General features: G+C 44.9%; 1 protein-coding gene across 3 annotated transcripts in view; it reads left to right on the forward strand.

Moving 5' to 3' along the window:
- Nucleotides 1-13448, forward strand: part of LOC138582131 (zinc finger protein 586-like) — a 110919-nt gene that overhangs the window by 65963 nt on the left and 31508 nt on the right. For all 3 annotated transcript variants that reach the window (XM_069653140.1, XM_069653142.1, XM_069653143.1), the window contains one exon: nucleotides 3014-3127. In XM_069653140.1, coding sequence (XP_069509241.1) covers nucleotides 3014-3127 — 114 coding nt within the window. The remainder of the gene's footprint in view (nucleotides 1-3013; nucleotides 3128-13448) is intronic.

Genomic DNA, 13448 nt, shown 5'->3' on the forward strand with positions numbered 1-13448 from the left:
CCATTGGGGCACCTACTTCCTCTTCCCAATCCTGTCTCAGTTGGACCACTTCCTTCCCCACTTTAGACATCATCAACTCATATATTCTAGATATCTCAATGTCCCCCTTCCGCTATGTCATACATTATATCTATGGTGGCGTCCGGTTCATCTTCTAATACTGATTCGGACCATGTCTCTCTAATGCGCCGCACCACGCTATGGTATGTGATATACTGCCCCGTGTGTAACCCTGTTTCCTCCACCAACCCCTCAAAATCCTTTATGCTCCCCTCTTGCCGCATATCGCCCATTGTTGCTATCCCCACCGATTCCCAGGGTTTCCTGATAATCTTTCTTTACCCGTCAGCGCGACTAATGGCACTTGCGGGGAACACGGGGATGGTTTTTCCATTATCTGACAGGGTCTATGCCATATCTCCCACCCAAGTATCATAATTTTTGGACGTCCTTCCATATCCACTCTGGACAACCACATCATTTCTTTTAGGAAGAATGGAGCACAGTCCAATCGGAACAGCCTAGATTCTGAGGTTTGTTCTTCAGAGAGCCATTTAGCTACATATTGCAGCTGACTTGCTATGTAGTACATTTCGTAGTTTGGCAGTTTTATACCCCCTTTCTAATGTGGGTTTTGTAGCTTCCAAAGGGCCACCCTGTTCCTTGTCCCATGCCAGAGGAATTCCCTGCATATGCTATTTATCCTGGCGAAAAATCGCCTAGATATCAAATATGGGATATTCGCAAAGTAGTGCAATAGTCTTGGCAGTACGCCATTTTCAGCATTGCCCCTCTTACCATCATCGCTAAGGGGAGCTTCACCCAGAACTTCATACTGTTTTCAATGTTCTTAACAGCTCTCTCAGTATTGTATTGGTGCTCTGCTTTCACCGTGTGATATGTCTATCCCAAGATATCGGAACGTGCTGACCTCCCATGGTATCTGCAAAACTGGTAACTGTTCTAATGGGATTCCTTTGTATCTACCCAGTGGGAATATACATGATTTTTTCGGGTTCACAACTATTCCTGAAAGCCTTGCAAATCGCTCCATCATAAAGACTCTGTCAAGTGGCAGTGGCTGCTTGTGGCCCTTACTAACTATGGAATAGGGCCTGGATATCTCAAATGGGCCAAAATATTATATTGTGTGCCGCTAGCTAGGGTTAAAACAGGAGTGGTAATATCAGAGAGGTGGCAACTTAGTAGAGGCACTAGGCAAGGATGCCCGTGGTCCCCTATGTTGTACATTTTGGCCCTGAAGCCACTGGCGATATACCTAAGGCAGCAGTATGATATTATAGGCATCACCATAAAAGGGGAGCCGCAGTTAATTTCTTTATACGCAGATGATATGTTGTTGTACCTACGGTACCCGGAAGAAAACCTCCAGTATGTCCTGGAAGTGATGGAGCGATTTGCAAGGCTTTCAGGAATAGTTGTGAACTAAAAATAGCTTATTATTTCCTCTCTCATATCCTCCCTAAAAATAGTGTCCCTCAACGCCTCTGCTCTGAGGCGCCATGTCGGTATCTTCGCTCTCGGGGGTCGGTATTGCCATATCAATATCAGCGGCGAGTGGTCTGAACGGACCCACGCTTTATACTCTGTCTGCACTACTTCTGTCATGAGTTCCTCTGTAACAAACACGTAGTCCAACCTGGTGTGCAAATTTTGTGGGGCTGAATAGTGCGAATATTGTCTGTCTTGCCTATGGTGCAACCTCCATGCATCCTTGAACCCAAAATCTGTTAGCAGCGACTGCAGTGTCTTAGCGGTTGGGGTGGGTCTGTCTATTTTGCCATCTGATCTGTCTATTTTCGGATTTAGTACACAATTGAAATCTCCTCCCCAAATCACTGCCACCCCCCCCAGATACATGCAGAGTTTATTATATAGGGTCCTAAAGTATGCCACCGTGTCCTGATTTGGGGCATATGTGTTTATAATGCATATTTCCTTGTTTTACACCAGCCCTCTGTAACGCTCACCTGGTATCCATGGGGACGTCACTCAGCCTGTTCTGACCTCTTACGGCCTCGAACCCTTCCCTGGAGGCTATTCGACTGGAGACTGGGCCTGAAACACAGGATTGGTAGAGTTTAACTCTCTATTGTCTCTGTGTGCTTGAACCCCTTCTTCCCCGGGGTCCAACCCTTCCCTTTGATCCACAGCTCACCTTGTTTTCTTGGATAGTGTGCTCTCCGTCCTGCTTTTAGCACAGGGGCGCGTTGATTGATGCGGGCTCGTTGCTGCCTAGTTACTCCATTGTGGCCCTAAATTGCACCAGGCCAACATTTTCTCTGTGGTGCATTTTAAGTGCTGTGGCTCATAAATGGATCCAGAGTAAATCTCAAAGGAATCAGGGAAGGGTTCCAAATGTAATATCGGTACAATATGCAAACATTGACTCATTTTCTTTTTTCTTTTTTTATTATTATATTGTACAGTAAAATGAATAAATTGTAATACATTATAACAAAGCCATTTCACATCAGTCAACTCCTCCCACCAACTGAATAAGCCACAGTAATATTAAAACAGCTGAGAACATTCACTCCTCTAACATGAAGATAATTCCATACACCTCTCTCCACATTCTAGTGAAGAAACCAATTAATCCCTTGTGAGTTCCAAACATAAAAGTCTCCCAAAGAGCAACGGAAGAACCAGAAAGGTCAAACCCTGGTGCACCAAGGGCTCTTCTACGCAGTTTATACAATGCACTGCAGTAAAATCGCAGGTGTCGAACCAATTTCACCTCCTCTTCACCACAAAAACGACAGTCTACCACCCTTAGGAATTTGGGACCACCTCCCTACAATCTCAAAAGTTTTTACAGCTTTGAAATTGAGGCGCAAGTAATCCCACACAATATGGTTTCCAATAAAATTACATATATACGGAGGAGCCGCCTGTCTGTCGAGAATGTAGGGGAAAAACCTGTCAGCCGTAGACTTGGAAGCCAGGGTGATAATCAGGTGACTAATTTCATGTGATGTTCTTATAACAGGTGATACAGCTGCCAAGTCTGGTGTGCTGTCTAGGAGAAACAAAGAGGAAAACTTTCATCTGAACAACCATCAATATAAAGAAGGAGGAGAACAACAGGATTTCCTCAATGCTGGTAAGAAAGATCAGTGGGTTAACCCCTCTCTGTGTTTTATCTGAGGGTCTCTGGTTCAATTCCCTTAAGATGATTTAGCCTTTCATCCTTCCGAGCTTTTTTAAATGAACATTAATGTTGTTGGGTTATGGGTTATGGTAAGACTTAGGGACAGGGGTGGACTGAGAACCAAAAGAGGCCTCGGCAATCGTGTTCAAAGGGGCCCCATATTACACTTTTTTAGCATTTTCTCTCGACAAGAATGTGTATCGATCCCCCATTCAGGGTCCTTTACAGACAGACTATATTCTAACCCTCCTACCTTCTGGGCTCTTCGAGGAAGCATCCAGTAATCAAGCCTTTATCTGGGTTTCGGTTGGGGAGTAGGACCTGTCCATAGGTGGTCCTCTTTTCACAGTATTAGGAGCTCTTGAGATAGGACCACTTGGATACATTTTTCAGAGCAACTCTGCACAATTGCCAGTACGGGAGCTACCTCTCTCCAGACAGCATCCTCCCCAAGTATCTGGGGAGCAGATAAAAGCACATATTGCAGTCTTCGCCTTTTACTGACATTTCCTTACATTTTTTAATAGTACTGGACCAGTTACTGCTTCTCTAAGCCAGCACAGGATTGGGCATTTCATTAAGTGGGGGTTTTAACGTTTAATGATTAGTTTTGCCTCTTATGATGTTTAATTATTCTTTCTGTTTTGGCATTGGTCTGGTCGTAATAGGGCTACAGATTGTTTAACAGTTGGCTCTGAGACTTTCCATATGACTGGGCAATCGGCACCATTTTAGATCAGCAAATGTATGTGTGTGGCATTCTGGAAGTAAGCAGGGTTTGCTGCTCTGCTGGCCCGTGAGTGATCTGCTCTTCGTTCCGAAGGAGCAGTGTTTCACTGGTACCCTTGTCTTCCCTTTGTTCCATTTGTAGGCTCTGTTGTGCTCTAAGATCAATGTGAGGCTATATCTGGAAGAGGGGTGGACAGTTCATGTAGGTCTATGTTTTAAGTTATTTGACGAATATTTGGTAGTGCGATCTAAGTTGGAGTTAACACTGTTTGAAATCTCTAAGCAGTAGAAGTCTGTTGGTCTACACTGAGTGCACACACATTAAATGCCCTGATTGGTGCCCATATACATTATTTTCCTCGTGGTGATGTGGCTTGCAGTCACATGGCTCCATTCCCATGAAGCAGGATATGGTGCACAGTGAGTGTTTGGGGATAGTCAGGTTGGGCTCACATATTGCTGTCAAGCTACTTCTGCATTGACCATTTCCATGCCATGTCCAAACAGAAATGTTCCTCGACACTCGGTAGAGATGAAGCCAGGCTTTCGTGAAGGAACAGTACGTGTTGTTGGTTGATGACGTTGTTGAATCAGTGCACATGCCTAGCTGCAGAGCGATTGTTAAGAAGAGTGTATGATATGTTTTATGTCTCTCTGGAGAAAGGAGAGAGAGGTCCAGGGCGAAAAACAGATTTCCTTTTTACAGGAATTCTTTGATGGGTGACAGTATGTAGTTGTGAGTGTTTCTTAAGTAGAATAGTGTTGTATATGAGAGTTGTTTTTGTTGAGAATGAGTTATCTACAAAGTGGCAGAGCATGAATGGTTGCTGATCGCTGTAATGAAGAATGTGTTCCCCATAGCATGTTGCCAGGTCATCAGATACATGTAGCCACCAGTGGGTATCAAGGTCGCATCCACCGATTAGCCACCCATCTTCCCTCGCTGGTCAAAATAGCCTGCATGGTATATATGCTTGACTGGCATGCACAGGGCTCCATACATCACACCATACCATCTCATGCTCACAGCAACCACTCGGGCCTCACACATTCAATATACACAATTTTGGGTGGAGTTTATTTAAGTGGCAGTGTTTGTGTGGCGTTCAGTGAGTGGTGATGTAAGTGGGTGTGTGAGAGGAGTTCACTAGCTCAATGTGGAGCTAGTATTGTTACTATTGTAGACTGAATCCTGTAACTGCGCACTTTGCCCCTTTGTGGTGTCAGGTGTCCCGGTGGTTCTAACAGATCCTCCTATGCTCCTTCAATAGAGAACTCTCGGGGTGCTCTGTGTAGCTGTGATCCATCTCCCCAGTGGCGCCCACACAAAATCCTGGTTGCCCGCGCACAGGGTTTGTTCCATGTTTCGGCCACAATCTGCCATTTGAACAGTTATGCACATTTTAGTAATGAAACCCCAATCTGGCAAAACACCATTGAAAACTCCTTTCCACCGACCTTGTTTCCTTTTGAGATATTAAGACCCTGTATTCATGAATTCCGAGTATTAAGCTTTCTTCGATAATATCCCTACGCATGCAAAGCTTGCTGCATGGAAAAAACGATACACATTTGAATGAACATTCCAATAGATATTGTTTCAGCGATAACATAGTCAGAAATAAATTACCTGCAAACCTAATTTAAAACTTCCTTTAACGTCTCGGGCCAGATCCATGTTCTATAAAACTGCATAAACAAATGAAATAATATATCAAATCTGCATGTTTTGCAAAAATCTGTGTAAAGTAACATTTTTAGTCGGACCCATTGTTCTTTAAATAATGACATGATGCCCGACGGCTAATGTGGACACTGCAGTCCAATTTAATGAAAGGCCAGAGGAGAACATATGGAACGTCCAGGAACCAGACAGGAGAACAAGCGTCAGCAAGTCCACCTTGTGTAAGTAAACCCTTTTGATTGATGATGGTGTATCACACAGAGAAGGAAGTGAGCACTGTTAATAGTACGCTTGTTTAGGACCCACTATCCTTCCTGCCATGCTCCTCATGGTGGAATGAGGAGCCGGTTTCATTTGGTGTATCACACAGAGGATATCACACAGAGAAGGAAGTGAGCACTGTTAATTGTGCGCTTGTTTAGGACCCACTATCCTTCCTGCCATGCTCCTCATGGTGGGATGAGGAGTCGGTTGCATTGCAAAATATGCAAAACTGGACAATATCAGTGGTATGTAGGTTTTACATTGTAACCATAACATGCCTTCAACTAAACCCAATTGTTAGAGCCAATGTCAAATTTTTTTATAACTATAGATTAACTATAACCGATTAAAGAATTTTCAATAAATTGTGTTTTAATTATATGGCCATGGCCAGCGATCACTGTGCATGGAGCATGGTGAAGTGAAAAGCTTTCCTATGGAAATTCCAATGAGAGGTGCACATTTATTGAGCCCCCCCCACTTCATCATACCTTTTCTCACCACTCCTGAGACAGAAGTTTATGAAACCTTTCCCAAAATATAAACTTGGAAATTGTATTTTTTTTAACTTCACTGACTGGCCCCAAAGTTATTAGCCTTTGAAAAAAGCCTCATTGCTGTAGGAACTCGATGATGCTATTTGTGATGTCATGGATGTTACCCTTAGCAGTGTATGGTAGTGACGTGAGTTATGGTTGCATAGCTTACCATAACTGGTGAATTTGTTTGGTTTTTCTATTTTACCTTACAACCATAACCTGCCTTTAGCAACGTTGTTTCAATGAATTTCATTGTTTTTTTAGTGCATCTTAACCATAACGTCCCTTTAGCAACTTTTTTCACAGAATTTCAGTGGTTTTTATAAGTGAAAATGTTTCATGATATTACAGCACTGTATATAAGATTCCTCTTTTAACATATATGAAAGGACTACAATCCATGGGGCAATCCAGGGGGCATGCCCATGGGCTTCGGCCATGCTGCAGGCCACAAAAAGTGAATCAGAGTAGACATTTGTCCTTGCAGGGGGCCCTGCCCACAGCCTAGGCACCAAACCTATATCAATATTTTGTGTACCTACATTGTGACAGTTTGGAAAAAACGAAAACATAGGACAGATTTGCAAAAGCATACTTTCAGGTTCTTGCTGATGCTCTTAGTGCAGGTCTGCTGCAAACCCGTCCAGCAAACCTAGCCACCCTGCTTGTGGCTTTAGCCACAAGCAGAATGTTTTTTCCCATTCAAGTCTATCCTGATTTCGAAAATGTTCCTGCATAGCTGGTCCCTGGTGGCCATGCCCACTTTAACCCCATTGTCAGTCCCTGGTAGGCCATGGACAGTGGCCAGATCGGACAAACTGTCAACTGGCCATGGCGACAGGCTATGCCTCAGGTACCAAAGTGGTATCACTAATGTTTGCACCTTTCTTTGGCGAGGGCCAGTCCCACTGCCCACTTTAACCACATAGCTGATGCCTTATGGCCATGCCTGCTTTAACCTCGTAGCCAGGCCCTGGTGGCCATGGGTTACAATCTGGCATATGGCCACGGCCACAGGCCACAGGCTATGCCTCCGGCGCCAAAGTTATATCACAATTCTGTGTACCTACATTTTGACACTTTAAAAAAAATAAAACACATGACAGATTTGCAAAAGCATGTTTTCAGGCCCTTGCCAGTGCTCCTCACACAAGTTTGCACTTTGAGCTAAAGCCACAAGCAAGCGTGAATTTATTTTTCCCATTCAAGCCTATCCCGATTTAGAAAATGTTGGGACCCCCTACTATTATGCCCCTTCTTGATAAAATCGCTTCAAACTTTGCACAAAAATTAGTAGGGTCCATAATCTTTTTGCAAACTTTTCTGCGGTTTCATCAAATGACACTGAAGTTTTAGGACTCCCCCTCTTGACAAAACGGTACCACATTTTGCAGCAGCATTCAAAGTTGGGTCTGTAGTTTTATTGCATATTTTTGTGCACATTCGTTGAAGGTACCAAAGTTATAAGCCAACTAATAACTGTTCTTCACAAACCATCTAATGCACACATATGCATGGATGTCCTCGAGCATTTGTCAAGTTCGCAAACATCACAGCAGAGATGTTACCAGACATTGTATGAGAAACACCTGGTTTTCGGCAGTTTTTCTGCACATATAACATCCCATCCTCATCACCGCTCCTGTCAAGTCCCGCCTTACCTTTCGCGGTCGTCGGCGGCATCGCACCCCGGCAATGGCATGGCACCTCCCGTGGCATCTGGCGAATTGGGCGGCCCTGGGCCAGTGTGGGTGACCTGCCACTCCTTCTGCCATTGCTATGATATCCACGCGGCATGAAGCAGCGTTTCATGTGCGGGCCGCAGCTTCCTTCCTCATGGCTGTGCATGGCATGTGCACTACATTTCCCAGCAGCAGCCGTGACGGTACGTGTGATGAAAACCAACGTACGTCACATCACATAACCAGGAAGTCTGCATAAAAGGAGCTCCTACTGAACAGCCGTTGCTCCTCAACAGCCTTCCTTCCTCTTTCAAGCAACATTATGTTTTTGGTCAGTCTTTTTGGTTTTCCTTATTCCTGCATCTGTTTTTCTGGACTGCCTTTCGGATCTTCTTGTCTGCTGTTTGCCTGGAACTGTGCTTATCTGGATTATTGGACCCTGCTTAGTTTTGGATTACCCTCGAGATGCCCTTGCCTGCTGTTTACTGGAACTGTGTTTATTTGACTTTTGAACCTTGTCCTGTGTTTGGATTGCTCTCCAGACTTTTGGTTTACATCGTTCCCCTAGCTGCATCCTCATTCCGCCCGGGACAGGTACCTGCATTCTCTTCTCTGGACATATACACCCGCTGACTGCTGCTTCGGGTGGGCAACTCTGACCTATGGACCGATAACTTGAAGAAGGAATACAGATAGGTGTACCTGTCCTTTGCCTTTTGGACCCGGCTAGAAGAGAAACTAGGGGGAGGTGGAAGGTGTTATTTCCTATCCTCTGTGTGCGATCCACATTTTCGGTCTGTCCCTTTTTTCTGCATTTCCAAACAGTTCCTGCCCTTTCGCAGGAGCCCGTGGCCTTGCAATAGTTATCACTTGCGGGCTGCTTTCTCTAGAGAAAGGTCTCCCAAGATTGGGGACCGCTGTCTTTGCTATTCTGACAAGGATAGGCGTAAATGCGGGGTCCACGGAGCCTGACACCTCCCCAGAGATTGTTTAGTTTGTTTAACAAGTGTAGTGTTATGTTTTTTAATATGTTTTGACTGTGATGTTCGTGGACTATGGGCACAATTCCCAAATTCCACATGCCGTCCGTTTAAAAAATGTATCCGCATTTCACGTATTTAATTGACCAATCAGCGGCCATGTATGATATACGTGAATGTTGCACGGCTCCCTGGTTGGTTTAGAGGCGTCCACAGACACCAAACTAGGAAGTGGGCCCGCAGTCCGGACGCAGATATCACACATTTTTTTGACCCACTTTTTGGGCATTTAAAAAAAACCTACTGGACGGATTAACATACCAGAGAATATGTATTTCTTATCACTTGCACCTGGCTCGTGCCTGTATTTCTTATCACTTGCACCTGGCTCGTGCCTACCAAATCTCCTCTAAGCAAGAGTACATACAGCAACCCCACGGCTGTGTTTCTCCCTCATTGTCATCATCACTGAGGTGAAGCTGGCTCTCTTGGCTCTGGGATCCACATTTGTATTCCTGTACACTCTTAGGGAGGGATCCACAGCGATTCAAAATTAGCCAGCCGAGAACAAACCAAAACTAAAGTACAGTAGTTTGTTCTATGAGCTGCATAGACTCTGCACATATAACATCCCATTCTCATCACCCCTCCTGTCAAGTCACATTTTAGCTCTCAGTGCCATACCAGAGAAGACTATCCCTTTGCATAGCAGTTTCAGGTGAGACCAGACATAAATACGGTGCACAGTAGGTCCCAGGGCCTCAGCATGCACTTCTTGTACATATAGGCAGTAGAGGCTGGGAAGTGTGGCTTGGTGTGTAGGAGCGTGCTCGGGTATGTTAGTGGTCTGTGCTGGGGTGGTGTGGGCTGTCCCTTCACTGGCTACAGGTGGAGTTAAGGTCTGGTCTTGCTAGTTTGTATATAAGTGGGAAGGGCATTCCAGTGGAGGGGGGGCATGTAGTGAGAGCGAACAAGAGCGGGAGAAGCTGCGTTCAGGCCGACAATCAGGTTGTTGAGAGAGGAGGATTGTAGAATATTCGAGGCAGTGTACAAAGAGATGCAGGTGGCGAGTGAGGTGGGGGACAGATTGGTAGATGAGGGTCAGGAATTTGAAAAGAGGGCCGTTTTGCATGGGTAGCCAGTCTGGAAGCTGAGGAGGTAAGCGAGGATATCGGTAGTTTGTAGAGGGTGCAGGTTGCAAAGTTGAGACCTTTGTTTAGAGTAGAGTAGGAATAGCGAGGAGAGCAAGAAGCAGGCACTAATAATAGTCAATTTAGCTGAAGATGAGGATAGACATGAGGAGTTTCCATATCAAAATAATGTATTTTGTGGCCATATTGATGCAAAACGGGTGGTGTTTGGTGTGTGGTGGCTCCTAGGTCTCAGTTACTTATCATGAAATTTCTTGAAATTGATCAGGCCATCTGGGGCCAGAATTCATACAAATAATAATTCCCCCAAAGACGCCTCCAAGTACCGTATGACATTTGATTGGCCATTGCTAGCTGGATTGTAGTGCTTGTGCTAAGGACTCTCTGATCTGGGGGGCTGCCTGGCCCCCTCTCCCTCTCCAGTCTAATGCAAAGGAATTATCACTTCTCTGCAATATAGCAACAGTCCTCTATGGTTAAACCCAAGAACGCTAGGTCATAGCAAGAGCCAGTATCATGATTTTCTACAAGCTCTGACAAGACACTAACCGCCACCTGTAAAATAAATGGCTTGGGTCCCTGGTCGCTGTCCACAATAACCAAACAGTCATGAATGTGCACGCCCTAAACCCACTAAAATGTATTCTAAGGTCATGTGACTGCAATATCATCCTCCATCTTACAGTTGCCTTAGGCTAACAAGAAAATAATGAATCATCTTTGGGTTGGCAGAATCTGTTTTCATTTTCAGTGTGGTTTTAGGCACACAATACACTACAGTAGACTTCTGGCATTACAATTAATACATCACATGTTCCTGAAGTGCTTCATGCCAGATTCCTCAGCTTTTATGTACTGTTACTATTACCCCATTGAATCTTACTAAAAGTACCAAACTTGAGAGAATGAAGGGCTGAGTTAGCCCAGCTGGTTTTCTAACTTGAAAATTACAGGCTGCCCCAAGTCTGAGGTGAGCACTTTACTCGCTGAGCTATCTTGGTGGCTCTTCCTTATTCTCTTGCTTGCAAGCAGGCCTTTATGGTGATGGAAAAAGTGGCATCAATGAAATATGCGCCATGCTGATAAGCAGAGTCTTATATCTGGGAAAACAGCAGGCCTGCTGCTGGGCATCTATGGGTACCGATAGGCCCTGCTGATAAGGTCATCCTAAGGCAAAACGTGTGCCAGGCCATGCAAGTTGTTTGGCAGCCAGTGGGGTCCTTGAATGCTCTACCTTCATCCATAATGGGCAGTGTAGCAATTAGTAAATGGATTGGCTTTCCCTTTGCTGTGCTCCTTCCAGATTATTCCTGTGATGTTACACAAGATCATTTATCAAGCGCTAGCTGCCATACTTAACACTCCTCTTTGGGCCAGGAAGTTACAGGGAATTGCTGTGGCCACAGTTAAATTAGTGTATCAGACCAGTGAACTCTGGGTAAGAGGGTGGGCGGAGGGGGAGGGTGGGTGTTGCATTTTCTGCGAGTTATTATGATGCCTCGTAAATTCAATAAGAAGCTGACTGGTTTGGTTGGTTCGGTAGATACAGGCGGAGATATGGCTGGTGGGCAGAATATGTGGACGCAGGCCAGTTCAAGAGCCGCTGCAGGGAGCGGTTGGAGAGGGGGCGAGGTATCCCAGGACGATCAGCTTGGTACCCAGGGCCTGGCCTGGATGCATAGATTGCCTACATGGCTACAGTTGGGAACAGCATATCCTCTAGAGGTTAAGCCAGTGAGCCTCTTTTCACTGTTGGTTCTCAACAAGTTGGGACAGAGGGATTCGGAAGAGGCACGAGTTGGGAGAACATGCTCAGCGTGGAATCGATGTTGGGCTTTGATGTGGTGTAGTGGAGCATGGCCTAAAAATCGGTCATACATGGTATATTGAAAGATAAGTTTGGTGTAAGGGAAGCTTTGGCCAGAGATGGCCCTTGAACCCCCGTCACCCCGACTCTCAGCCTCTGAAGTTGGTGAAGGGTCTTTGGGGACCCTTGGAAATGAGTCTCCAGTTTAAATAGTTTGAAGATGCAGTAGTCATTGGATGTCTAGTTGCTTGGTAAAGAAAAACGGGAAGCAGACTTGTACCCGACAGAGGGAGAGTGGGGAAGGGAGTGTGGCCATACAAGGGAGGTACCCTTTCACTCTAGGTTTATGTTGATCCGATTTCTTATATTGCTCAGGAACTATCTGCCTCAGGGACAGATATGAGCAAGAATGACAATTTGGGGTTCTTTCACCTAGTTTGGGCTAGCCCACTGGTACAGGGATAGTGGAAGGAGGTGGTGGCCTACATGGAAAGGCTAAGTGTTTGGGCAGGCGTACCAAGTCTTTACGTGATGTGTCTTTTTTCTAATCTACACTGATCTACTTTGAGGCCTGGTGCCCTGAACTGATTTAATGGCCAAAAGAGGAAGTCATTATTGCAGGAAGCAGTGATATCGGAGGGGGGCATTTTTGTGAATGGAGGTATTTTAAAAGATTGTTTTCAGCATGTGGGTAGACAATGGAGAGAGGGCGGAGTTGAACGGCAAGGCTCTCACTTAATGGACTATCTGAACTGGGCGATCAGGATGAACGAGCTATTATATAACGTGTGCTCATAGACCTGGTGGATTAATTGGACTTTACATTCCCATATCTCCCATATGTTCTCTTGAGGATCCTGTGCTCCTCACTTGATCATACAATTTACCTAGACTGTTAATGCAATTGGTATGTTTCGAAGGTATAGATGACAAAATGTATGGTGATGAACTGGTCGACTAATACAAGTTTATAATGATAAAATACATTCTTTCTGAGTCTATTGTAATAGTATTTGAACCCTCTTATCCTTGGCGATAATTGTCCAGAGTAGTCTTGGAAGGATGTCCAATGGATCACTGCCGCAAGGACTATGCCATGTAAATCTTCAAGTCAACTTCATAGAATCCTCATGAAGCACACTTCAAACAATCCTGCTACTTGAAATGAATGGCGTGGCTTTGAACATTTGCCAAAAACGGGCTCCAATTCATTCAGTCAGTTCTCCCATTCCACATAAATTAGCCCTCTCTGACAGCCCTTTATCGAATCCAAACTTTCTTTCAACACACATGATAAAAGATAACTATGTATTGTTTTGACAAACTGAATATACGATGCCATGCAATGCTAAGTCCCTTATGACACCAACTCAAAACAGCCACCATTGACCTTACTTTTCCAGTTGATGGGGTGCCAGTCTGTCAGGATGGGATTTC

This window comes from Ambystoma mexicanum, chromosome 3q (genome assembly GCF_040938575.1).
Source record: "Ambystoma mexicanum isolate Mex_15411 chromosome 3q, UKY_AmexF1_1, whole genome shotgun sequence".
Taxonomy (NCBI): Eukaryota; Metazoa; Chordata; class Amphibia; order Caudata; family Ambystomatidae; genus Ambystoma; species Ambystoma mexicanum.